At 45.9% G+C, this 27,098-nt stretch overlaps 1 protein-coding gene across 1 annotated transcript in view; it reads right to left on the reverse strand.

The window, feature by feature from the left end:
• ADORA2B (adenosine A2b receptor) overlaps nucleotides 1-20,709 on the reverse strand; it is a 132,458-nt gene extending 111,749 nt beyond the window's left edge. Inside the window, exon 1 of the mRNA XM_078679992.1 lies at nucleotides 20,245-20,709. Within this exon, the coding sequence (XP_078536118.1) occupies nucleotides 20,245-20,570 (326 nt within the window). The 5' untranslated portion in view covers nucleotides 20,571-20,709. The remainder of the gene's footprint in view (nucleotides 1-20,244) is intronic.
• Nucleotides 20,710-27,098: the final 6,389 nt, after the last annotated feature.

Below are 27,098 nucleotides of genomic sequence, written 5' to 3' on the forward strand. Positions count from 1 at the left end.
AAAAATTGCAAAGTAGCTCCAAGGAATTGCAGGCTAATTGTTGACCATGGAAATTAGTGGCCATCCTGGGAATCCGGCAGTGCTCTGGCACCCATGAGCCTATAGTGGACACCCTCGATTTAGCAAACCTGTATGTTATTATATTCTTTAGGGCCCTGTGAGGAACAGGCAGGGTATTTAAACCTACTCCTCAATTCCTCAACACTCATGAGCCTACAATAAACAGACAAGCCCTACGATTCACTTCTGCCTAGCCCAACACATGCAGGACCCAGTAAAGTAAAATCTTATTTCTAGGCTGTAATTTTAGGCTGCCCCACTGCTAACTAAGGGCCCGATGTAAGTGGCTCATGACCGGTCGGTAAACCTGAAATTCGGTAAATTTCAGACTTACCGACCGGTATTGAGGCATTTGCTATGTAGGTGATGATTCTGTAAATACCGAATCGGTATGTACCGACTCTGTACCTACCGAGTCATTATTTACCGAATCGGTAAATGGCATGGAGGAAGCAGTTCCTTCTTTGAAAGGCTTAGTATTCCCTCCTTAGTACTGCCTGGTCCCATTTTGTAACCTCCCATGGCAACAACCCCAGTTATGTGTGTTGTTCGGTAGGCTTTAATTGCAGCCTCCAAGCATTATTTTCTCAAATAGCTTTGTCCTGCCTGCAATTGCAGGCAGAGCAGGCACTCTCCTAACCCTTATTTTTTTTTTTTATTGCACGCATTTCCAATGCAATTGGTCTTGCATTTGCTAGAGTTTAAACTATTAGCATTGTAAATGACAATGCCTTTTATTTATCGGTTTTAAAAACAACACATTGATAAAAAGCATAGTCATTTACAATACCAATAGCTCAAACTCATAAATGCGAGAACTATTGCATTGCAAATGCTTGTTGCGAAATGGAACAAGTTCCCCCTTTCTGGTTTCAAACAGGCCAAGTCAGAGACTAAGGCGCTTACTCAAGGTTAAGATCAGAGGTCTCTGTGACACAATTTCTCCAAGAGCAGTCTCCACCATCGGCGTCCTCTAGGCCCGAATGATAGATGGACACCACGCACGCACACAAGACACCTGTAATTCGCACTCCGTGGGACGCTCCCTTCATTCCACACTGCTGGGGCGCCCTCAGCAGATCCCAGGACACATCTAACAAGGTGAAATGTTGGTTTCACGCAGAGAGAATTGACATGGCGGCAAAGGGGAAACTGACGATTGCTTCTGCCTCACTGGAGGTCATTTAGCAAGCCTCGGTGCGCAGATCTGATTCCCATCGTCTCGGCGTAGGCAGCTTTACGAGACCAGCAGAGACCTGTTAAAAGAGAGTTCCTGGTATGGCACGTATAGAATGCATAGCTGCCAACTGTCCAATTTTTGCAGGGACACTCCCGGATAGTACTGTTGCAGAAACTGTTCCTCTTTATTACACACAAGTACGCAAACATGAACTTTCTATCTGCAGCGGCCATGTGGTGCAAAATGTCCACGGATTTTTTTCCTCCAAATGTTGGCAACTACGAGAATTGGCCATGCGCAACAACTGCAGTCCCTGCAATTAGACTACTCTCCAGTTGCAGACAGTTTTCCTGGCCAAGGGTGTACAATGCTTGACCCTGAAGTATATCCTGGCAACAAACAACTTGGCCAGACCACCATCACCTAACCACCCCATCCCACCTCTCCACTAAATAACCCATATTGTGCCACATTTCTTCTGCTCAACCAGACTCATGGCCTCTTCACCTAACAAAGCACTACAGCAAGGGTCCTCCTTCCAGAGGTACTGATGAAGGTCAGGTAGGTGCACGCTGTACAGGTTTCTATTGAGTCTTCTGGAAGAGGGACAGTGCACTACTTCACAGTGCCTGGACAGTGCCCTGCTTCAGACTGCCAGGATGGCCCTACGGATAGTGTTGCAGGGGAATGGAAGGAACAGTAGCAACTATGAGAAGGAGCTGCAAAGGGCATAGACTGTTATGCACGAGTGACCGTGCAGGAGGAAAGAATGCCATTGCACGGGTGGGTGATGGCAGCTATGCCTGGTCTTAGAGTGTGCAGAAGGATGAGCCAACCTTGCAGAGGAATGGATTTACTTGCTAAAGCTGCAGTGTTATCGGGAATTGGTCCGCATGACTTCTCCACTTGGGATGGGCTCCTCCTCCATGCGGTCATATCTGGGGGCAGGAACCAGGTGCACCCAAGAGTTAGCCAGGAAACCACTACACTTTCCCAAGGCACTGCAAAGCAGTCTCCTGGGGCGTGCATGTCCCACCATTACAGGCAGACTGTGCTGGCTGCTGAAAGCTTAAAATCATCGGGTAAAGATTAAAGGCAACCAGATGAGCATTGCGCTCCCGACATGACGTGAGAGAGCATCATGGGTCTGTGAACTACCAGTACTTTCCTGGAGGGTGGCCTTGCTTCAAGATAATGGGGATGCAGCCTGGTGATAGGGTGCTGTAAACTTGTTTCCAGCAGAGGGATACCGTAAATAGCATCTATGGGATGCTGTGTGCTTGATCTACTTATAGGATTGTGGAATGGATAAGTGTGCATTGTGGAGCAAGGTAGTTCCTATTTGGAGGATCCAGATAGAACTCACCCCCTCAATTAGATCCCAGAGTGGATTTTGGTCATGTCCATTGGACCTTCCTGTGATAAGGTGTGTTGGTACTTTAAGTACAAGTCTGTTGGTTTTTTTGGGCTTGAGAGTTTTTGCTGTCAAAACCAATGCACAAATTCGGTTTCTTTCATTAAGGGAGTTAATGTGGTCGCCAAGTAGTGCACAGCCTCCCTCCTGGAAGGTTGCACAGCTCTGGTACCAGGAAGCTCTCCGGCTAATGGCTAGTGGCACTACCGCAGGGCTACTCTACTCTGTGGTTGACATTGCCACTAGGTAGCAGATACTTTGTCCATCATAAACAGAACGCTGCATGCACCAGGGTGGTCACAACCAAAAGGCTTTAAAACAAAAGCTGCACACTGGAGAAAAGATTGGTATGGACAACATCGACAACACCCTACTGCAGGGTATAGTGCGTTCTTTTTTGGCCATGAAACTGAACTCACAAAGAGGGTAAAGCACCTTAGTTTGTGGCTTGAGCAACAGTGCATTGCCAGGTTGCAGCAGATTAAACACATTTTTAGTTATTGATGATGCGTAAAATACTGCATCGTTTACCTTTGAATTTGGGAAAATGTATGGTAAGTTTTTTTGATTAGTTCTCATCTGGATTATACAAACAGTCTGTATTTGGGAAATTCTGAGAAAATGGGGAGATGGGAACATCTCGCATCTGCCTGGGTACACATTTATAGGATGAAAGCAGAAGATAGGGTCAGCAGTAAAAGTTTGGGTTTATTGTACAAGGCCCTGCGTCTGCTGCTGGTACACACTATTTGTAAATAAAACGCTCCACTGCTCAATCAGCTCGTCAGATAAGGCCATAGGCACACCTTTACTACAACCACTCTTTGCAAAACAAGCGTTGGTGGAAAGGAGGCGCTTATCTGCTCTGGCTCCTAAATTATGAAACAATATCACATCACAAGAAGGACCAAACTCTCCCATCAAAGGATTTGCAGCTTCATTAAATTCAATAAGTATTCCACTCCCTACTAACTCAGAGAGCCAAGGGCTACGCTCGCCTACTACATAAAAGCTAGAAAAGAGATGCCATTTTAATAGTCTGGAAGACATCTGCTTAAGGAAAACTTAAGTATAAAAAAACATCGTCACTTCACTAGACCTGAAGAGAAGATTATCTTGTCACCATAATGTTTGGTATTTTGATATCAGCATTTGCCCAGGGCCAGGACCCTAAAATCATCCTAGGCTTTGTCCACAATTGGGAGATTGCACAGCTCATATAGCACACCGAACACGTTCAAACATATTTGCTTAGAACTAGTGATTTCAAGACAATGTCCTGCTAACAACTGAGGGAACCATTTGTAAAATTGTGCGTTAATGCTTGTATCTGCTGACAAGGACGACTCACTCCCCACAGTTGCGGCTGAAATGCTTGAATCATGCTTGCATTACTTAGGATATGTGACTAGCACTCAGACTCCATTGGTATTACAGATACATCAACACCTTCCCTGGAAGGGATGCACCTGTCTCACACTGGACCCCAACCCCACAAGGCAAACCAACTCCCTGTTGGAAAGGGCGCGCATTCAGGTTGTACGTGTTCGATTATGGCAATGCAGTTTAGTCACCGACAAGCAACACTAAACTCCCTGCAATATTGGAAAGTTGGCCATACATCCTTAACGGACCCAACCCAGTTGCACGTTGGTATATCGCACAGAAGTACTGCTAGTCTCCAGCTAGTGGATTTTGCATCCAAACCCTGCAACAAACCGGTTTATTTAAGGAACGCTCTGGGATTTCCAAACCCGTTACTTACCACTCAGCAGCCCACCTTTTCATGGAGTACAAACTAACAGGCAATGCATTACTTTTCAGGACCTTTCGGTTACTGATTGTCTCCAGTAGTGGGAGAGGGTGACTGCTTGAGCCAAGGGTCCAACTAGACCTTTCCTCATTGATACATTGTGTGATCCTGACGTGCAACTTCTCTTTTAAGATTTTTTTTGCATAAACTGTACTTTCATTTCTGTCAGCATCTAGTGATAGGCCCAATTAATTTTAGCTAAATGAAAACAGTCAACAAAGTCGCCCCTAGAGAACTAGTGTGTGGCCAGCAAGATTTCGAGAGTGACCAAGAGACCCTGAAAATGGATATAAAAGTTGTGCCTGAGAGTAACAGATTTGGTATATTCACAGTCATGTTCTGAAATTGGCCTGTCTGACTCTCTGAAGACAAAAGATAAACTGGTATGGCTACAAATAGAACCTTTCAGGGAGGAGAGACTATATGCCAGAAACTGAAGGGTAATTTGCATACTATGAATCCAAATGGAATTCACTGTATAGCCAGTTTATCCTGAAAATCTTATGCAAAACCAGACCTCTTGAGCCTACCTTGGCCCATCCATAGATTGGTACATGCAAACTTAATTTTGTCTATGCGGTTCTCCACCTAGCTTCACCAGCCAGCCTGTTAAACGCAGCAGATAAAGGCACTTTGATGTTACATGTGTTTTGAATGGTTCACATCATCTTAAAGCCACATCAGAGTGCGAGTCTACCCTGCATGCACTGGGATGGTGGAAGTGTATATCTCTTGACTATTAGCCATAGCAACTGTCTGGTTGTCAGATGAGTAGGTTGCCTGGAGATTTCAGTACAACTAATGGCAATAGCGTGGATAGCACTCCAACCCATGGTTCTTTTGCTCACCACCCACCTCAGTTTGGAGTGAACAATATGCAAATCAGTCTTGACCCTGTTCTTCATGGGAACAGTCCAGCCAGAACTGCCAAGCCAGGTCCTCCCCGAACCAGAACACAAGCAACCCAGGACCGGTTTCGCCCTAGTTATCGGCTCATCAGCCAGGTACAGCTTGGTTCCAGTGACACAGTGAGCATGGAGATTTACATAGAATTCTCCTTGAGGGCATATTTCTAATGATGATCAAGGTTGACTGTTGTGACACCCACCAGGTTGCTCTACCCCTGTGCTCACTTAACTTGGATAAAGGTTACCTTTTACACCTGTACCCGGTTTAAAATATCCGTATACGAGTAAAAAATTTTTTAAAAAACACTGAGTACCCCAAAGAGCTCTTCCTAAAGCTGACTTCATGAGAGTAATCATTCTCAATAGCCCCTCGCACATCAACTCCACCTAACTGCACATCATATCAACCTCAAGCTCTTATGTGGAGAAGTGTGGCTCAGGGGTTAGAGGCAGCAGACCCGGAAGCTGAGATCGGTCCTGGACCAGGGTTCAATTCCCCGCCTCGGCGGGTCTTGGGCTAAAAATTCCACGGACTCGATAATTCTCGCCCTGGTGCCTCCTCGACTCACGGGTTCACACTCTGCGACTCTGGGCAATAGCTTGCTTAATCTCCACAACGGCCCCTCGCGGCGGGATGCCTGACTTTCACCTTGTGGATACCCTGCTATCTCACAGGGGAATACCAGGAAGGGTTCCCTAAGCAAGCGCCGGGACACCCACTGCGGGTAGCTGTGCGCTATATAAGCTCAACTACATTTACATTTACATGTACCGTTTGATGGGACATCTCTGAATCCTCTCTTCGAGATGCTTGCCAACTAAATACGAACAGCTTGACCTGATCAAAAAGGAATTAAAAAAAAAATGGCTCATCTACAAAAGACACAAACCTGCAGCCTAATCCCTTACTCTGTCCACATCTAGCACCCCCAATCTAGGCCCTAGCAAACATCTGCTTAAAGAAATGCCACCAGGGCTACCAACAAGGGTGTCTAGCAGACAGTGCTATGGTGCCGCACATCGCTACATACTGGTCTTAATTTGCAGAGCTGGAATAAATCTTCGCTCTAACAAGCATTGACAAAGTGAATAGGTCTCAACCTATACAAGAGCTATTGGCTTTGTCAATGTGATTTAGCCATTTTGTACAGGAGTGTGGCTGCTGTGAAGAATGGCTACAAGTTAGCCCAAAAGTGATATGACGCAGCTAGCGCTGGCACAGTCACAGTGCTTTTTTCTAGTGGGAGGTGGTCAGGCTAAGGAGAAACAACACTTGGTAGGAGGGGTGGGGTGATGGGGAACGTGTAAGCAATGACAGGTCAAGCAAGAATGTAGTGGGATTAGAGAGGGCAGGGATGATCTGCAAACATGCACTCTTATGGGCTACTGCAAGAAAAAAAGAAGAAAAAAAAGTAACTCCCAAAAAGTGCACGATTTGGAAGGACATTGCACTGGACAAGGAAGCAGTATTTGGGCCATTCTCCAAGGGAGGGAAAAACAAACAACTAGTAAGTGAGGACGGCACATGCGAACCAAAGAAAAGCAAGGAAATGAGCAGGTCTATGAAGGACAACCAATGGCAGGCAGTGGACGGGCTCTAAGACCAGTTAGTAAACAAAATGTTTCACAAGCGACAGCAAATAGGGTGTCTGAGGTAAACCTAAAAATTAGAAAACGCTTGGGGTGCGGGTTGGTAATGGCCAATGTCCTGCTACCCGACGGGGTCACTCTTCTAGAACTTCTTTCTCTGTGTGTCTTGCCTCTCTGCTACCTTCGCCTGCTCGTAAGACTCATTATGGTCTGCTGTGCCCCAGGGTCTCCTGCAGTATAAGCCACTGTGAGAACAACTCCTCCACACATGGATCCAGCTTTAAAAAACAGTCTGCACCACTTCAATGCGGCATCACTCACCACGAACCAGTTCAAACTCGGGGAGGCCTTTATCAGAGAGTGGGAGGGAGTGAGACCTGGAAGTTACTGGGCTAAGTGCCAGCCTGAGGTCAACGAAAAGTAGTGGAGCGTGATTGAAAGGGGAGTGAATTGGTGAAACCAGAATACAAATCAGATGCCTCTCAGATCATCAGCAGCACAGTTAAAACAAGTGCAAGAGTTTTAACAAAAATGAATTGAACAATGAAAGTGACTACAAAGAAGTAGCGCCAGTATATTTAGTAAAAGGGTGGGGGGGTGACTTGGTTCCTGTTTGTTGGAACAGACTTTCAGCTAGGAGACCGTGGGGAGAAGTGCTACACACCTTCAGACTTAAGCTTTTCCCATGGCTGATCTGTACTCTACGACGTTTTGGGGGGGGTGGGGATGGGGGGGGGGCGATTTTGGGAAGGGAAAAAAACGTGCTTTTGCCACAGAGGTATTGTATAGTAAAAGAGCACAGACACACCCAGCACGTTACAGAATTAATCAGTGAAGAGATTTCACAAAGGAGAGTGAAATACATACTTAAGAACTACACTCCTTTATTTCTAAAAAGAAAAGGCTGGGTCCATGAATGGCTGCAGGCCCCAGAATGTTCTGGATCAGAGACCTCGAGGTGCTTCACGAACGAAACGTGTCTGCATCCGATGGGCGGTGGCAGGAGGCAAAGAATGTGGTCTCTCTCCTCGAAGTAGAGGGATGGCACAAAATAACTATATATGCCTTACAGACCCCCTGGAACCGCCGAGAAGCTCCAGAATGGGCAGAGAAGCACTAAGCTGCGAAGGGACCGAGGATTGAGTTTTTATTGCTGGCAGTACAAGAACGCCTTTCGCATACAGAAAAAAATACAATAATTACAGGAAATATTACCTTAATTGTTCATGCACGCTCAAAATCGATCAACACTAAACAGTAAATGAAACAGAGCGGGGGCATAGCTAATATTTTAACGGCACAAAATAAATTTCCAGCTTTATTCACATATATATTTTTTAAGGTTACCTTTATGTTTAAATATTAATAGCTTTTTATCTTTCTCTGTTTAGGGCGTCGCTCGTAGGTAAAATTGAAATCTAGTTTGTTTTGGAAAGCAGCCGATGTGTCGCCTCGCTTGATGCTTTGGAGCGGAAGCGATCTTATGAACGAGCTGAGGCCTTCCGACCACCACCCACACTCACCCCTCATCCCCCACAATAAAACCAACAAAGGCGGGGGTGCAGGCACGGGAAGGGTGAAGAAATTGCGTTTGAATACCGACGTTTTGATAGCTGGTCTTCAGTTCGCTGAAGATACGGTGTAATCTTGTGCAGTACAGAATGTACAGCTGTCGTTTTCTTCACGTGCAGCAAACTCACAGCCAGCGGCTGTAGGTTTACGTTTTTTCCTACATTTAATTTACACTATTTGACGAGAGCCCTTTTCCCCGCTGCCTCCCATTGGCTGTCTTATTCTAGTGAACCCTATAGCTACGGAATATCAGTCCACACAAAAAATAGTTTATAGAGAAAAAAAAATATTTCAAAGAAACTATAGACTCTGAAACGGTGCACAACCGTCCAGTATGTATGTGCAACTCACTTAATCCCGTTTTTTCGCCACTGCATTCAGGCCCTTGTAGTCAAAGAGAAAAGGAAAGTCCAGGTACCACAAAGTTATGATTTCATGTAATAATAAAAAAAAACAAAAAAAAAAACGAGGCGGTTGTCTTTGGACTTGAACTTGAAATGGTGGTCCTTGCTTGGCTGTACTGCCCAGTGCTTACTTTAGAGCGTGGGAACTCGGAGGTAGCCGCAAGGGTGGGTGGGGAGATACCACGCCCACTCGTTTTTTGTGTGCCATTCCCTAACTTCACCTAACATTTGCACCTCTTCCGATGGCGATTTACAGGACCGGTATGATTTTGTTCACGAAGATTACGTGCTTTTGTATGTCACACGCTAATGGCAACTCTAGGCGCCTGGGTGATCTTAGTACTCCGGAAAGGTGCCGAACTCCAACCACAGAGTCCAGTGAGGAACCCCCTCCCCTCGACGGCCCTTTGAGAACCTATAAGTGCAGCTAGAAAGCGCAACGAGCTCAGTCCATGCTCATTCAGTCCTTGAGCTCTCTGCTGAGACTGCTTTTAGGACTTCCAAAACTACCCACGGGACAGAAGGACGACAGCCAGTTGTGGCATCGTGGTTCTCTGTACCCTTCATGACACAGCTGCGCTGATGTCATGGAGTACTGGAACCTCATATGGAATGTTATGCTTTGACCTACAAGCAGTTACTATCATACCCTGATGCTGGCTGGATGCTCACCTGTGGCTGGGATCTTTCTTATAATAAACTACCACTTTTCATCTTCAAAATTGTTGGTTCCTATTTTACATTTGGCGACGCAGGATGGGATAAGAAGATAAGATCTCAACACCTATCTCAAAAAAAAAAAAAATTTTTTTTTCCCTTGGAAACTTGTGGATTTTTCTGAACAATTTCAAGGAGATACTACGTGACATTCAACTGTCAAGATTTGGAAATACTTCACTGACTTTGGACTTCAAAAGAGAACTTCATTTTCGTCTTTTCAGGGTAAGGAGAAACGTTTTTTTTCATAAAAAAGGGAAACAGTACTTTTGTTTTTAAAATTAGCGATTGATCATTATTGTTCCTGTTGCACCTTTGCGATCGCCTTATCAGACGCTTGCACTTCATTTCATTATTGGAGGAAGCGATCTACTTTGCGATCTGCATCTTTCAAATAAGACCCTACCTGCTGACTCCTCGCGAGCCCATCCCGCCGCATCCTGTGGAGAACGCTGGCGCCGTTGCCTAGCAGCGTCTCAGAGCCTTCAAGTAGACACACCAGCTCTACTCATCTTCACAGCTGTTCGCGGAGCCTACTGGGAAGCACGCAAACGTGCCGCAAGGTACGCTGGGAGTCACGCTGACGTGGGCGCCATCTTGAATTGGTCAACTTCCTCATTTTCATTTCGGAGCGCGTTTTTCATCGCATTTCATAACTCCGCAATGCAATTTCATCGCTAATTCTTACAAGTCACCCTGAAGTCTCTTGTTTATTACAAGCTTTGCCACAGTTTCATTTGGACAATACAAAGGTACTATTTCAACTAATTCAACCGTTTCTCTACCTATTGGAGACTCTCACTTGAATCTGTTTTGTGTGTCCGACTACAGTGACACACACACTAGACTTTACACCTACAATTTTATTGTTTTGTGTGCACTCACTGTGACACACACACATATTTGACATTTAATTCTTTTTTTTTTCCCATTTAAAATTTTTTCTCTCACACTTGTTTTCTGCTTGTCGGTGACAACAAAATGCAAAATGTAACTGCCCCCCCCTTCTTCTTATCCTCACCTGGAGATCCACCTATCAGATGGAAAAAATGGCGTAAAGTGTTTGAAAGGTATGCTAGAGTGTGTGGATCTAGCTTGAGTGCTGAAAGAAAGACCGCTCTACTATTACACTGTTTGGGGGCAGAAGGACAAGAGGTATTCGATCATTTGCCTGACCTTGATAATAGTACTTTAAATGAATATGAAATTTGTATTGCTAAATTAGATGAACATTATCTTCCTAGAGTCAGTACAATTTTAGAAAGATATCATTTTGGTCGGAGAACACAATTGGAAGAAGAGACAATTGAGAATTATATTACAGCTTTAAGAAAGCTGGCTTCTTCATGTAAATTTGGTGCAAGTCTTGATGAACACATAAGAGATCAGTTCATGCTAGGATGCTATATTGAGAAGGTGAGGGAGGAATTGTGGCAAAAGGACGAACCCTCTTTAGAGGAAGTTCTTACTATTGCTAAGAGGATAGAACATTCTATCAAGTGTGTAGAAGTTATAAAGAAAAATGGGGAGAACAAAATTACTAAAGACACAGTAAGTGTTGTAAAATCTACTCCTAGAGTAGGCGAAAATCACCAGAAAGAATCTAGAAATGAAAATGGTGCCAGCAAAATTCCCTATAAAAAGAAGGAGAACAGTCTTGATTTCTCCCAAGTAAGATGTTATAGGTGTGGTAAAATGGGACATTTTGCTACGGATTGACAATGTCAAGGTTGGAAAGGATATTGTGGTAAATGTAAAAGGAAGGGACATGTTACCTCATGTTGTAGAGGGGGAAACTACAAAGGTAGAGTGAATGAGATATTTTATGACTTTGAAAATGAATGTAATTCTGATGAAAATCTAGATTGTGGCCAAATTTGTATACAGACTGTAAGTGCTGAAGAAGCAAAGAATTCGCCTTCTGACGAAATTCTAATAGAAGGTTTCCCCACAAAAGTTTTGTTTAATTCTGGAGCAAAAATCACTATTATTGCAAAAGAATTTTTCTTAAATAAGTTAGGCCAAAAACTTAAGTTGTCTCGCCCTGACATAAGACCTTTCGGCTATGCGGGACAACCCATTAAGCTGCTTGGGGTGTGTGAAGGAGTGATCAATTATAAGAATAGGTTGACCAGAGCAAAAATTTATGTTTCTCAAAAGGGAGATAGCATAATAAGTTGGTTTGCTCTCAAAGATTTGGGAGTTATGCTTGATCCAAATTCGACACCTCCTATTGTATTAAAAGAGCCTTTTCCCTCTACCTCCCATACTATTTCTCTAGTTTCTCAAGATTTCACCACTGAGTTGAAAATGAGGTTTCCCAAAGTATTTTCTGAAGACTTGGGGTGCCTGAATGATTATTGTCATCGTATCATTTTGAAAAAAGGTGCTGTACCTGTTTGCTGCAAAGTACGAAATGTACCTGTGGCTGTCAGGGAGCAAGTTAAAGCTGAACTTGAGAAGCTTGTCAAAGGAGGCATTATTGAAACAGTAGAGGGAACGGAATGGGTTGCCCCGATTGTTGCAGCTAAAAAATCGGACAACTCTCTTCGTCTCTGTGTCGATTTAAGAGAACTCAACAAGTGTGTGGTCACTGATCATTACCCTTTACCCAAGATTGCTGACATGCTTATGCTACTCAAGGGTGCTAAGATTTTTAGCACCATTGATCTACGGTCCGCATACCATCAGATTAGGTTGGAAGAAAGTTCGAAAGATTTAACCTCTTTTGTGACACCGTATGGCACCTTTAGATTTGTCAGACTACCATTTGGTTTAGTGTCAGCCGCATCGATTTTCCAAAGGGCATTGGAAAAGGTCTTAAAAGGTCTACAAGGTGTCAGAATATACCAAGATGATATTCTTGTGTTTGGCGTGGATAATTCGCAGCATGATTTGAGGCTTTTTGCAGTCTTAGAAAGACTATGTACTGCAGGTTTGACTGTTAAGATTGAGAAATGCAAGTTTAGGAAGACTTCCATTGACTATCTAGGTCACACAATTACTGAAGGAGGAATTTTACCTAAAGAAAACTTAATCTCTACCATTTCTAAGTTGTCTTCCCCACAGAATAAGGAAGAATTAATTAGTTTTTTAGGACTTGCTGAATATTACAGTAAGTTTGTGAAAGATTTTGCCTCTTTGTGTGCTAACATGAGACAATTGTTGATGAAAGGAGTGGATTTTGTTTGGGGAGAAAAATGCCAACATGAATTTGAAGTCATCAAGAAGAGGTTAGCCTCTGCACCTAAACTGAGCAGTTTTGATCCTTCTGAAAAATCTATTTTGATTACTGATGCAAGTTTGAAAGGCTTAGGTGCAGTACTGGTACAGAAGTTTGAGGGCACCGAGAGGGTCATTCTTTTCTTGTCAAGGAGTTTAAAGGGAGCTGAAACTAGATACTCAGTTATTGAGCGTGAAGCTCTCGCTGTTTACTGGTCTGTCAAGAAGCTTAAAAATCTATTATGGGGAACCACCTTTGAGGTTAGGACGGATCACAAGCCGCTTTGTGAAATTTTAAAAAAGAAAGGTATTGATGCTGTCTCTGGAAGGATCACTAAGTGGGTTGTTGGGTTGCAAGATTATGATTTTGATGTAAAATATCTACCTGGGGTGGAAAACAAGGTAGCAGATGCCTTATCCCGCCTTGTTCCTAGTTCTGAGACTAATGATGAGGAAGATTGTGATGAAGACGATGAGATGGTTTGTGTTGTAGAGGAGGCTGTCATTGATAAGGTGAGGTGGTTGAAGATGGTTCAGGAGGATTTGATTCTCGTGGAGGTTCTTAAACTATTAACGACAGGATGGAAGGTCAAACCCAAATCTAATGAAGGCCTCGAGAAATTTTGGCATGTCAAGGATCAGCTTTCAGAACAGGATGGCTTACTGTTTAGAGGAACTAGATTGGTTCCACCTCTAGCTCTGCGGGATGAGCTTATGTCTTTAGCACATATTGGACATTTAGGAGTCTCTAAAACCAAGGAGATATTGAGGAGGTCATATTGGTGGCCTAATATGGATTTAGAAGTGGAACGTAAGGTTAGGGATTGCATTGACTGTGCCCTTAGTGAGAAGGTAGCTAAACCTAAGGTTCAACCTATGGTGATCAGAGACAGACCGAATGCACCCTGGAAAGAAGTTGGTTTGGATATTTTGGGGCCCATAGTGTCTGCTGGTTGTGAGTGGTATGTTTTGGTCCTTGTTGACTTCTTTTCCAGATGGCCAGAAATTGCCATTACTCGTGGCATCGAAACTAAGCATGTGGTGGCCTTTTTTAACCAAACTTTTCGCAAGGGAGGGCATTCCCAACACCATTCTCACAGATAATGGTCCCCAATTAGTATCTAACGAGATGGAACATTTTCTATTAGAGCAAGGTGTAAAACACAAAAAGTCCTCTTTGTACCACCCAGAAACCAATGGCATGGTTGAGAGGTTCAACCGTGTTCTCAAAGAAACCATCAGAATGGCCAAGTCTGCTGGTACAGATTGGAGGACAGATGTCTTTAAGAAGGTTAAGGTTTACAGAATATCTCCCCATGCTGTTACTGGGAAGACTCCGTTTGAACTTTTTAAATCACGCATTCCCAATACCCTAGTAGTACCTGCATGGGTCAATGATCTACAACCATGTCCTCATGATGTTCATGATGACTGGATGTTGCGTGAATCTTCTAGAGTTGAACATAGGAAAAGGAATTTTGATGCAAGGAATTCTGTAAAGGTCACGCCAGTTAAAGTGGGAGATTGGGTACTCATTAAAAATCCCTGTAAAAACAATAAGGCTACCTTTAAGAAACCCATTCGGGTCATTAAAGTTTTTAAGAACGCCATCAAGACTGCAGATCATCGTGTTTGGAATTTGAACAGGGTGGTGGTGGTGAGAAATGATCTTGTGGAGGCGTCTTACAACTCTCATTGCCAAATGCCTAGTGGTGAACCCTCTTCACTTCTTCGCAAGTCTACAAGGAAGTCTCATTCTCCTGAGTATTTAAAAGACTATGTGACTGTGTGATTTATGCTTTTATGTTAACTCTTTTTCTCCTCCTATTTCGTTTCTGATTTATGCCTTAATGTTAACTCATTTCCTTTTGTAATTTTGTTACTGTTGTTAAGAAGGGAGATGTGTGGCATCGTGGTTCTCTGTACCCTTCATGACACAGCTGCGCTGATGTCATGGAGTACTGGAACCTCATATGGAATGTTATGCTTTGACCTACAAGCAGTTACTATCATACCCTGATGCTGGCTGGATGCTCACCTGTGGCTGGGATCTTTCTTCTAATAAACTACCACTTTTCATCTTCAAATTGTTGGTTCCTATTTTACACCAGTCCTAGTACTTCATGCAACATCACTGTCGAGATCGGGGCAGTGAGATAGATGCATGCACACAGGGCCGGTTCTAGGATTTGCGAGGCCCTGCGCTGAAAGGGAATGTGGGAGGCCCCTCTAATGTAGATTAGTGGCCCCTTGCAAGGACAGGGCCGGCCTTAGGCATGTGCAAGCTGTGCACCTGCACAGGGCCACTAAACCCCAGGGGCCACCACGCTAATATATATCCTTAATATAATTATCCTCTGAGGATGGATACATATTTGCGTGGCGGCCCCTGGCAGGGATTTGGCGGCCTCCGGCTCTGTTCCACTTCCAAACACCCTGACCTCCCCCTCTTTACTGGACTCCGCGCTCTGCCCCGCTCGGACCCCCTCTTCCGGGGCCCCTACCTACGCTCCCTGCCCAGGGCCACCATGACCCTAGACCAGTGTTTCCCAAACTGTGGTCCGCTGACCCTCAGGGGTCCGTGACACATTCCCAGGGGGTCCGTAGGCAACAGTTTTAAAAGCACAGAAACATTTCTTGTATAATTAGCAGCTTTCCAGCAACATTAAAAGTGTCAAGAGAATGCCAGTGATTAATGTACCTGCTGGAGAGCAGGAGAGTTTTGTTCAGTGGCAGCTTCGTTTTTAACTAATGTAGCACAGAGGATTAATGTGCCTACTGCAAAGAATGTGTAACATGCATCTTAAAAAGCAGCATTTTATGTGCCTAGGTTCATGGTCACTGCTTTGGTCACAGAGATTCCTTTATTACTGTGCACTTCATAAGTGACAATCGTAATCTAGCAGAGGGACCTATAAACTGTCATCAAAGAGCTGCTTGCAAACTGTATGGTACCAGTTAGTAACTTATATTTTGTCCCAGTTATTCATTATCCTGATGCTGCTAAAAAGATATATTTGGGTGGAAATACATTTTTTATGTTAAAGTCAATGCTAGCCACTGTGTTATGCTCTGAATCCTGAGTTTGTGCTTTTCCAGACCAAACACTCTTTAAACATTTTATATACACACTGATTCACATGTATGATTCAATGTCTCTATATGAGTGTGATGTAAAGTGCTCTGACATCCTACAATGGTATGAGAGATGCTACAAAACAAATAAAATACATGTGACAGAGGGGCTATTACTTCAATATAAAATACTAAGGACCAGATGTACGATCTGCTTTTACGTATGTAAAAACCTATTGGGCCATGTACATAGCCTATTTCGCGAGTTACAATTTGTTTGCGACTCTCTAAACAAGTTTTGCAACTTGCTATTTGGAAGGGGCATTCCCTTCCAAATAGCGAGTCTCTGAACCATGTACAAATGTTTTGCGTTCGCAAAACAGTCACAATTACCACCTACTTCAAGTAGATGGTAATGCATTCGCAAATGGGAAGGGGTCCCCAAGGGACCGCTTCCTAAATGCATGCAGAATTATTTTTTAAGGTCAGGCAGTGGTCCCAGAGACCTCTGCCTGCCCTTAGTAAATGAAACGAAAACGTTTAATTTTCTATTTTTTTTTTTTAAAATGCATGGTAAACAGGCTGCATTTTTTTTTTAAACTGCTTTATTTAAAAGCAGTCCGAGACATGGTGGCCTGCAGAGCCCAGCAAGCCACCATCGCTGGGAGGGCAGGCATTCCCAATGGGCTCGCAAATTGCGAGAGGCTCATAAATATTAATGAACCTCGCAATTTGCAACCCCATTGACAATCCCAAAACAGTGTTAAACAAACTGTTGTACATTTCATTTAGCGACTCGCAATTTGCCACTCGCAATGTGTCGCCGATTGCGAGGCGCTATATGAAATGGTCGTACATCTGGCCCCAAAATCCTTAGTACTTTGAGTATTTGTTTTGTGTGCACACGTGTGTATTTTTTTCGAATTACTGTTTTAACCCCCTGGCCGCGGCGGTAATTCTGCCGCGGCGCTAGGGGGCATGGGGGGCCATGTGGCGCCCCCATGCTCGTGTCGGAACCACTCCGTCCCGAGCCGCTGTGCGTGTGACGGAATGGTTCCGTCACGGTCCCGCCCGCTCAATAGAACACGCAGCGCAGGCGCAGCGGCCGGGCCGTGACGGAACCATTCCGTCACCAGCACAGCCCCACCGTGGCTCGTGACGGAATGGTTCCGTCACGAGCGCGCAAGGGGTTAATGTTTGAAATTTAACTCATACAAATTGCTTGGGGGTCCCCGGCTTCCAGTGGTGACTCAATGGGGGTCCTCAGGAGTCAAAAGTTTGGGAACCACTGCTCTAGACCATTCACAGACACTGTGGGAGGCCTATTGTCCAGCATTTTGTCGCCCCCCAGTTTTAACTTTGAGCCCACAAGCATTTCTCACACCTTCAGCCCAATAGGTGTGAGAATTGCTTGTGGGCTAAAAGTTAAAACTATGGGGGCTCCAAAATGATGGACAATGGGCCTCCCACAGTGTCTGTGAATGGGTATCCTTTCAATTGAAGGGAGCCTCTCCCTCCCTTATGTATCCAGATACCATCCCTGAGAGGCCCGGGGAGGGGGGCCCCTCCATTTCAAAGAAAGGTGACACTTTTCTTTGAACTGGATCACCAGGGAACCGACAGGACGCATCACCAGTGCGTGGCCCCATGCTGGTGGGCTGAGTGCGAGGCCCTGGGCAGCTGCCCACGCCTAGCAGGATTGAGTCCTGCCATGCTTAGTGCTGCTGACCGGAAAGGCGGGCCCTCTCTTCTGACGTGGAGCCAGGTGGCAGCTATGCCGTTTGTTTGAAGTGTGATCAGCGTGTTGTGCACGCTAGCGCGGTAAGGAAAGTGGTTGGATGGCGGACAAATACGGGAGGAGGAGGCGATACTGACACATTCAGGGGACGTCACGCATATATTCGATAGAAAAACCACATCCGATGTGTAGAGCGCCGCGCTGCCCCGCCCCCTGTGGCTTTTAGGTGCTTTAATTCACAGAAAATGAAACTAGCGGCTGCATAGAAAATGCCCGGAATTTTGAGGGGGAGGGAGGGAGGGGACTTCAATTCGCCCTTTAGTAAAACACGCGAGCGCGCGGAAATCACTAAGCGAGAACCGCGGTTACCTGTTGAAAGTTAGAGAGCAGACGTGTGCTTTCCCCTCTCTCGTGTTGTGGCCCCTCCTTCCTCCTGTGCATCTGCCCCACCCACCCACGCATCCAGGCCGTACATTCAGGTAGTAGGGTGTCCGGAGCAGCCTCCGACAGCGCGCTCCTTCCCTCCAATGCGCGTGACTTCGCATGTTTCTTCTGGGTGTTGCAAGTCCAAACAAGAACCATTTGCCGCTCTACAAGCCCGACTTGCTTAAAACAATCACTTTCATTCAATTATATGACCGATTTGTACCACACCCGCGAAGAAACTGCTGTAAACATCGTCTCGGCACCCAGCATGTAGTGTCCTTCTAGCAACACTGCTTCCAGCGCTCCACCACAGCCTGAACAGCTTCTAGGCGCAAGGTGGAGCGGTATGGGTTTATTTATGTGCGGAGTGAGCAGACTTTGAAAACCAAAAAACAGGACATTTGAAAATAGAAGGAACTACAATTTTACTGCCATGGGGCACAGAAGGACTTAGATGAGAGTGCTCATCAACACAGAAACACAGACTGCAGGGTACTAAGGGAATGTATTAAATGCAACTTTTAAACCCAGTATCGTGCATGTTAATTAAATAGCTTTTCTGTGAGAGCTGCTGTCTAGCCCTGCCTTGAAATTCACAAAAACATGCCTCCTTGTGTTTTTAGTCGACCTCTGCTGAAAAACGGAACTTGGGGGTAGCTAAATGTGCCAGGATAACTGGGACTGAACTGGTGAATCTGGGACACCTGGCCAGCCATCCTGCTATGTAAGGGTTTTGTTCAATGCAATATGCTGCATCTCTCCCACCTCATTTCTCTTACCATAGCTACCGAGTGACCCAGTATGTGTGACATCTTCATATAGCTATGAAAATTATACACTCCCAGCTGACTGAAACATGCAGTAGTGTCCTTTGGCACACACATCCATGCTCTTCATGCTCTGCACTGATCCATAAGTTATTCTTGTCACCTCTATCCAATGTATTTTATCGCCCATCCATACATTGGTGCATGCTAACCTTGACATCCACTAACCAATATGACTCCCATCAAAACAATAGGAAACACAAACAAACTATCAACAGATCACTTTAACTTCTGTTAATGAGAATTCCAGAACTACAAGTGGCAACCAGAGATATACAAGTGGCTGGATTGTGCTACACAAAGGCACTCGCCATATCATAACACTTGATATAGGGCCACTTTGCAACTAAGATTTTATGGGGAAGAAGTACAAAAAAGGGAATTTGGAGGCACCATGAACATAGAAATCTCTCACTCATTCTCTAGATCAAGGGTCTCCGATCTTTTCTGTAATAAGCGCTGCTTAGGTTCAATGAAAATCATCTTGGGTTACTAACATTGCTAGTGTTGTAATAGTGAGTACATCACCCAAAATTACATAGTAGCTACCCGTGCAAGATTACCAATAGTGGTCACCTGGCCAGAAGTATTATAAATAGGCTTTATCAGTTTGGAATGCCTCTGTAGAGCACTCCTTGTGGGATGCGCGGTCTCAGGATCCGTACCCAGAGTAAAGACTTGTATTTGTTTAGAACACACAAAGTGCAGGAGGAAGCCTAGCTTCAAGGCGAATATGAACAAAGCAATGCACAAGACAATAACTTATAAGCTAAAATGGATGTAAAGTTTTGAGGGGGGAAACTAGCACTATATTTTCTGATTCACTGCAGACACCTCATTTCTTTAAGGTACGTGGTATCGTTAACAGGGACATTCACCTACTCACTGAACAGTCATTAACACACTGTTTTTCATATGGACTAAATGATTCAACCAAAACGAAGAAGAAAGTGCTGCTCAATTGTGCGTGTATATATATATATATATATATATATATATATATATATATATATAAAAGTCAACCATTTTTGTGTATATATATATATATATATATATATATATATATATATATATACACACACACACACACACATACACATACATACACAGACACACATATACATACAAAACACATGGAGCAGCTTTGGACAAAACTGATCGCCCACATAGCAATATTTTAACTGGCCACAAATTCCTAATGTGATCAGCAGTACCACGTAAAAGGTCCTGAGCATTAATCTCCGAGGCCAACAGTGGACTTTGCGAAACTCCCTCTACAGCCCCCCAGCCCTACATACCGGAGCGGGATCTTGATGGCCAGGTAGCGGTCCACGGCCACGGCCAGGAGGCTGAAGATGGAGCTCTGGGTCAGGACCAGCACGAAGCAGGCGAAGAAGAGGCAGGCGTGGAAGTCCGTCTCGAAGCCGATGCTGATGGTGATGGCGAAGGGGATGGCCAGCAGCCCCACGGCGATGTCCGCCACCGCCAGCGACACCAGGAAGTAGTTGGTGGCATTCTTCAGGGTGCTGTTGATGGCCACGGCCCAGCAGACCAGCACGTTGCCCGCGATGGAGAGGACGGCGATGATGACTTCTATGGTAATGTAGGCTGGGTTCACGGTCATGTCCAGTCCTTGGCGAGGAGGAGCAGGGGGTGCACGCACCGGGCTGGGAACTGAGGGCCCCTTCACTTGGCAGGGTCCGTGAAGGGCCCATGCCTGGGAAGCGTCATGGTGCTGCAGACAAGGTCCGTCGTGAAGTCCAATGTTATCAAAACTCCTCAAAAAGGAGGCACACTCGGAAATGTCCTGAGGCTGCACTCCAGCATACCAGTGGCCTTCTGACCAGAAGGCAGAGCCCCTCTCCAGGAGTGACGGTAGGTGCTCTTTCCAGAGATGACAGCCAGCGAGAGAAGGGGGCACAATCAAAGCCAGAATTGCCTTCCCCAGAAACTCTCAGCCCTGCTGCAAACTTTCCCTGCCTCTTCCCCCGAGCTCCGCGATCTCCCTCCTCCCCACTTCCATCTCATTTCCAAAAGGTCGATCCACAAAACTGGGCGTCTGTTCCCTCCTCCTGTCTGGAGCATCTCTCCTCCCCCGGTGAAGTGTTGGCCCCCCTCTGCACTGAAGCCAGGAGAGTCTGCACGGGGAGTCAGCCCGAGGGGCAATGGGACAATGGGGGTTATGCCCTGCTGTCAGCGGGCCGGCAGCGGAGCCGCGCCCAGGGGTCCCGGCTGCTCCTCATGCAGCCTTTAGATGCGGGCGCGCGCCCAGCAGGAGGCAGACTCCTCTGGGCTCACACCTGTTGATGGCTTTAGGTACCCCCCAGGAAGCAGCGACAGGCTCTGGCGAAGCTTGTTTCAATGCTGGTTCCAACAGCCGTCTCCCTAAATCACATTATTGTTTGCTTTTAGTCGCCGAGCAAACAGAGCGCTCCCCAGGCAGACCCCCGCGTGGGCCGTCAGAAGCGGCTCGTCTTCTCCAGCCGTCAACTTTCCTTCAGCGCGTGAGTGATGGGCGGGGGCGCCGAGGAGCACGAGCGCTGCCGCCGGGCTCCGGACCGCAGCGCGCCCCTGCACGGGTCCTGGCGCTCCTTCTCGCGCAGGAGGTGGGCGTGAGCTCCCTTCTTCCTCCAACAGCTCTGGGTCTGACTGAGACCCTCGCGCTCGCGGTGCAGCCCGCCCCGTTGCAACCCTCCTGTCCCGGGCAGTCAGCCCGCGGCTCGTCTCCAGGTGTCAAAAGTTGAGGTGTCCCTGGCGCGTTTGTTTGCAGAGGGGGCTGCTGTGGCGGGGGTCTCACTGGCTGAGGGAGGGGCTCTCTTTGCCTGCCCCCTTCCTAGGCCAGGCCTGGAGAGGTCTTTCTCTGCGGGAGCAGTAATCCCAGGACTCTGTCTGACGGCGTCCGGCTACTCCTGCACAGCGACTCCGTGCATTTATACCGGGTGTCTCTCCTTTTAGGAAGCCACTGAGACAGCCTGCACGCCGTCCCTCCTTCCTACTTTACCGCCACCTACAGGGCTGCGCTGGCGCTGCTGTGCGGGGGCGGGACTGGCTTTGATCAGCAGTGTCAAGTTTAACCGTTTGGACAGGCAGAGGGACTGTCGTACCTTAGTCTCACTTTCAACCTGTATATTCATGATTCCTTTTTGTACTTTCCGCTTTGCATACGATGCCCCCCTCCTTTCAATCTTTCATTCGATCCTTCCTTGTTCCCGCTCTTTTTTTACTACTTTGCATCGCCGTCTTTCGCGACCCCTCCCTGCTTCTCTAGTTCTTGCATCCCGCACCAGCGTGTCTCGTTTTTTTTCTCTTTCACCTATCTCCACACCACCTATGACTGCCCGATCTCCAAAGTGACCAGGTGACACCTTGTCATCAGGGATGCCGTGTTCGAGCCCAGAGTTTTCCATTTCACAATCGATATTTTCAGGTATTTAGTGACAGTGTAGCTGGTTACGCTGACGAGACCCGGGTTACAAGTCACATCATTTAATAGATTTATTTATTTATGAAGTGCGAACAGGACAGAGTGCTGTGCACATTGAAGGAGGGCAAGCAGCCATACGCTAAACTTGGAAGTTAAGTAGTAAATAATGAATGCACAGCACTGAAAATGTTTTCCCTACGGCGTGCAGTAGTTTTGCAGCGTTTCATTAACCCCTATTTCAGTGAAGTCACACGCCCCTCCCTTCCTCTCTGCCCCTCTCTCTCTTCATATTGCCTCTTTTGACCGTTGCCTTCTTCCTCCTTACATTCGGTTCCAACACTTCCACCACTCCGCCCCCACCTTTTATCTCCTCAGGTTCACCCTCCCCACTATCGCTAAAAGACTTAATTTTTTTCGAACCTTGTTCTTCCCGTGTTGTAAGAGTGACCCCCACCTGCGTGTCTGTCATCTGTCAACACGTCGAACCCACCCCCGCCTTTCACACACCTGAACGAAAGGGCACACACGGGTATTTAGAGAAAGATAAGAAAGGCATTTTAAGTGGTTCAATCGGAAATCCAGGTGTCCTTGGGCGCAGTCCTACCGATCGAAAGGGGGTCTGGCATTCCAGAAAGAATGAGCGATGGGGGTCGAATCCCAAGGCACGCATCCGGTAAACACGGGGAATTTCCCCTGGCCGCGTCTGTTAAGTTATTTAAAACACTGATTTGCAACGTTTTTTATGAAACCATGATGGGAAAATGTCACATTATTTTCTCGGGCAGTTGTTTCGACAGTTAAATATACCTTTACACGGTTATAAATTGTGTTCTGTTTTATTTAGCAGTCTTTTTACACCTGTAGAAGAGTTTGGAGAAGTTAATAAGTGAAATGACTTTTCATTGTTTATATTTCCCCATTGCTAATTACATTATTGGCCTTGGCCAACTTCCCGGAATAGTTGTCACCACCGGGAATTTCCGAGGGGCATGCGAGTGTCTGCACCATTCATCGGGGTGTCACTGGCATCCTACTAACCCATTGGTCTTAAAACATTTTGTAATGAGGCCTTCTAGAGTAAAGAAATGTATGCTAAGCTCCCAAATGACTGGGCTGGAACAGATACTGTGTGAAATGTCAAGTAGCCTCGTTTCAGATTTCGCCTAGGGCAGAACATGAGCTGTCTGTTGCGAGACCTTTTGTTACCTTACAGGGGGCTTAAATGCCGCCCATTCCTTACTTTTGGTTGGTTTCATTGTCACTCTCATTTGCTTGCTTCTAATTTGTCCGCTTCTGTAGTCTTCCGTCCTCTTTGTGTGTTTGCCCCTCCCCTGCAGCATTGATGCATTACTTGTGTTCTTCCGCTACTTGCTTTTCAGGCGATACTTTTTCCTTTTTGTTTAAACAATCTATAAGAGTGTGTGTGCTTATCAGCTATCTCTATTTTGTACTTCTCCCCCCTTTTGTATTCTTCTCCTGTCCCATACGTTGTCGTGTGCTCGCTTCAGCCCCCTACCCAAGTCTCTATTATCCATGTGCTTGGCCCCAGGCCCTATCGACCAGCCTCTGTTGTTTGGCTACTTGCCTCCAGGCCCTCCTGACCACTCTGTTTGTCTGCTTGCCCCAGTCCATCCTGACCACCTACCATGGTCCTCCTGATTTCCCCAGCCCCTTCTGACCACCAACGATCGTCTGTCTGCTTTCCTTCAGCCCTTTCCACCAACACTGAGTTATCTGTTTTGTTGCACCACCTCTCCTAACCATTATCCGTCAGATCGCCCCAGCATGTCCCTCCAACCCTCAGTTGTCTCTCTGTTTGCCTTCAGCCCCTCGCTCCCAGCCTATGTTTGCAGTGCGCTTGCCCCGAACCCCTCCCACCCACCCTCTGTTGTCAGTGTGCTCCTCCGTCCCCTTAGGGCTGGCCATGTCATAGCACTTAAAAAAAAATAGTTTTAACCACACTGCTCTTCAGAATGGCTGTAAAACAATGACAAAGCCAGTAGCTCTTGAAGGCCAGATGAATTGGCTTTGCCAGTGCTTGTTTTCTAAAGGCTTGGTCCCTCCTCGACTACCTATCTGCCCCCAACGTGGAGAGGTGAGCTTCACAGGTTAGATATCACTGTTCTGCAGGCTAGAGAGTGGAGGGGTCATCTTCCAGCGCTGTGGTGTCATGGAGCGAGTGACGTCTATAATAGTGGTCTTCTCTGATTGAGGGAGAGAGTGACACTTGCATAAGAAATCTGAATTACTTCTCTTTATGAGTGGGTAGTATTCTGCGCCACGCGTAGTGGCTGTACTCTCATCTGAGCAATACAGGCATCTTGTACAGGTAAGATGTACAGAGATGGACTGGCACAATCATGGATACAGGTCAATGGATGGTCATAGAAAAATATGTAAATTGATACTTGTATAGCGCACTACTCACCCGCAAGGGTCTCAAGGCACTTGTACGAATACCGCTTTGGAACCCATCCTGGCTTACCCTGTGAGGTGTCCACTCCTGGGCACCCCCATGGTGGAGGCCAGGCATCCTTAGCATTGTGGGGGCCGTTGTGGAGATTAAGCAAGCTATTGCCCAGAGTTGCAGAGTGGAACTCCATGATTGGAATAGGCACCGAGGCGAGATTTATCAGGTCCGTGGAATTTTGAGCCCAAGACCCGCCGAGCCGGGGAATTGAACCCTGGTCCCGGGCTAGACCTCTGCATCAGGGTCTGCCGCTCTAACCATTGAGCCACACTTCTCCACAAAATCTATTTTATGTGTTTGCCTACTTTTTGTATAAACGAGAAAATCAAGGACCCAATGCATATGGGTGCGAGTTAGCAAAGTGACATCATTTGTGAACTCTAGCCTAAGCCTCCTACTCTAGTGCTCTAATTCACTAATAGGGTTTGTGGTATTTTGATGTTTTTAGGCACTTATCCCAAGTCCCCTCACATTCAAATATACAAAATAGAATCTTGTTTTTTCACCTGGATCAACATCCCTTGTTATGGCGTCATAGGCTTAGTGATAGAGAAGCACTGATGCTGCTCCTGTTTAGTCCCATTTTTTGTTTGATCTGTTTATTTAATTTGTTCCATTAGTAAGGTACATACATCAATCACGTATATAATAATCGCAACCAATATACATTTTAACCCCTTCAGCGCTGATGACAAAGCCAGCTCGTCATGGGCGTTACCTGCGCTACGCGCATGACGAGCTGGCTTTGTCATGTTACGCGCGATTTTCAAATTTCAGCGCACAGCGGGAAAACCCGCTGGCGCGGTAGAGGTTAAAGCATTCAAGTCAAATACAGCTGACAATTGCAACATAGACAATACTCAGCCAGGCTGGCCATGACGATGATGTTTAAAGAACCAAGTACCCTACAGGAGCCCGTATCAGCTCCATCCATACCATAACTGCTCCTGTTTAATCTCATAGTGGACTGCTGTAGCAGGTCTTAAAATCTTCAGGTCTGGACTTTCGGCATTGTGCAGTCAGCCAAAGCCATCTTTCCAAATGTCATGAAGACCTACTAATGGTGACGGATCTTCCTGTGTTTCGGATGATAAGCACCTAACAATAAGGATGAACAAAAGTGAATTCTTGGCATTGAGGTCATAAGGAAGACCAGAATCAGCGCTATTCCCTAGTGTGAATGATCAAAGGCACTTTGTTTGTCTACAGAGAATCCAGTCATAAGAGCCAAAAGTGAAAACTTGGTCTATGTTTCATGCGGTACCTTAGGCGACAGTTGAAGTTAGAGGGCAGGGTCTTTACACAAGAATCATCTGGAGCCATTCAGGTGAGAGGTACGTTCTTTATTTCATGTTTGGCCCTTAGGTTACAGCAACCGCAGGTATGTCCTGTCAGGGTTACATTCTCCCTACAACTGTCTCTATCTCCTAGCTACTCCTCGTTATTACTCCATTCACTCTCAGCATTCCAGACACCAACTCAGACATACAGAGAATGAGGAGACGCAGAATACTACAGCGCCCATTCCCTACAAGATGACCTACAGGGCATTTTTTTCACATGAGAGCCTCTAGAAAAGCATGATCAAGGAGGATCTCGGAGGAAAGTACTCCTCACTAAGGCCCAACACTGTGCTCTCGGTACACACACTTTGACGGCACACCCGAAGAAGATGCAAAAGGAAGGCCTGTGCTTTGATGGTCCACTACAAAGGCATAGATAGCGAGACACTACTAAGAAAGAATGCACAATTAGGGATCTACATGAAGGCATGAATCAGGGGGCTTTAAAAGGTACCCTCTGCTTCACAGGAAGCAATTGATGTTTTCTCCTGTTACCCGACACATGATCAAATGTTCTTAGTGCAATTGCTTTCCTTATGGAAAAGTCTATATATGTTGTAGTTTGTTAATGGCCGAATCAAGGAGGTCCAGGCATAGACCCTGAAATGCAACAAGTGGCTCTTCATAAAAGCAAAACCACTGAGGGGTACCAAAGACTGTAGACTGTAGAACAAGGAATAAAGATAAAGGCATGCCCTGTGTGGGAAGATATGGAAACCTGTCCAACAGGGCCTTGTAAACTCTCTAGACATGGGCCGTGCTTTCCCTTTTTTGACCCCTTGTTTGGGAAGGCAGCATCTTTCTTCTATTTGTGATCGCCTCGTTTGGCCTTTTTCTTTGAGACTGTTCTATTGGGCTTGGTGTTTTATTGAGGAGAATCTAATTTGAAATTGGTCTTGTACAATGGAGTTTATC

Source organism: Lissotriton helveticus, chromosome 3_1 (genome assembly GCF_964261635.1).
Source record: "Lissotriton helveticus chromosome 3_1, aLisHel1.1, whole genome shotgun sequence".
NCBI lineage: Eukaryota > Metazoa > Chordata > Amphibia > Caudata > Salamandridae > Lissotriton > Lissotriton helveticus.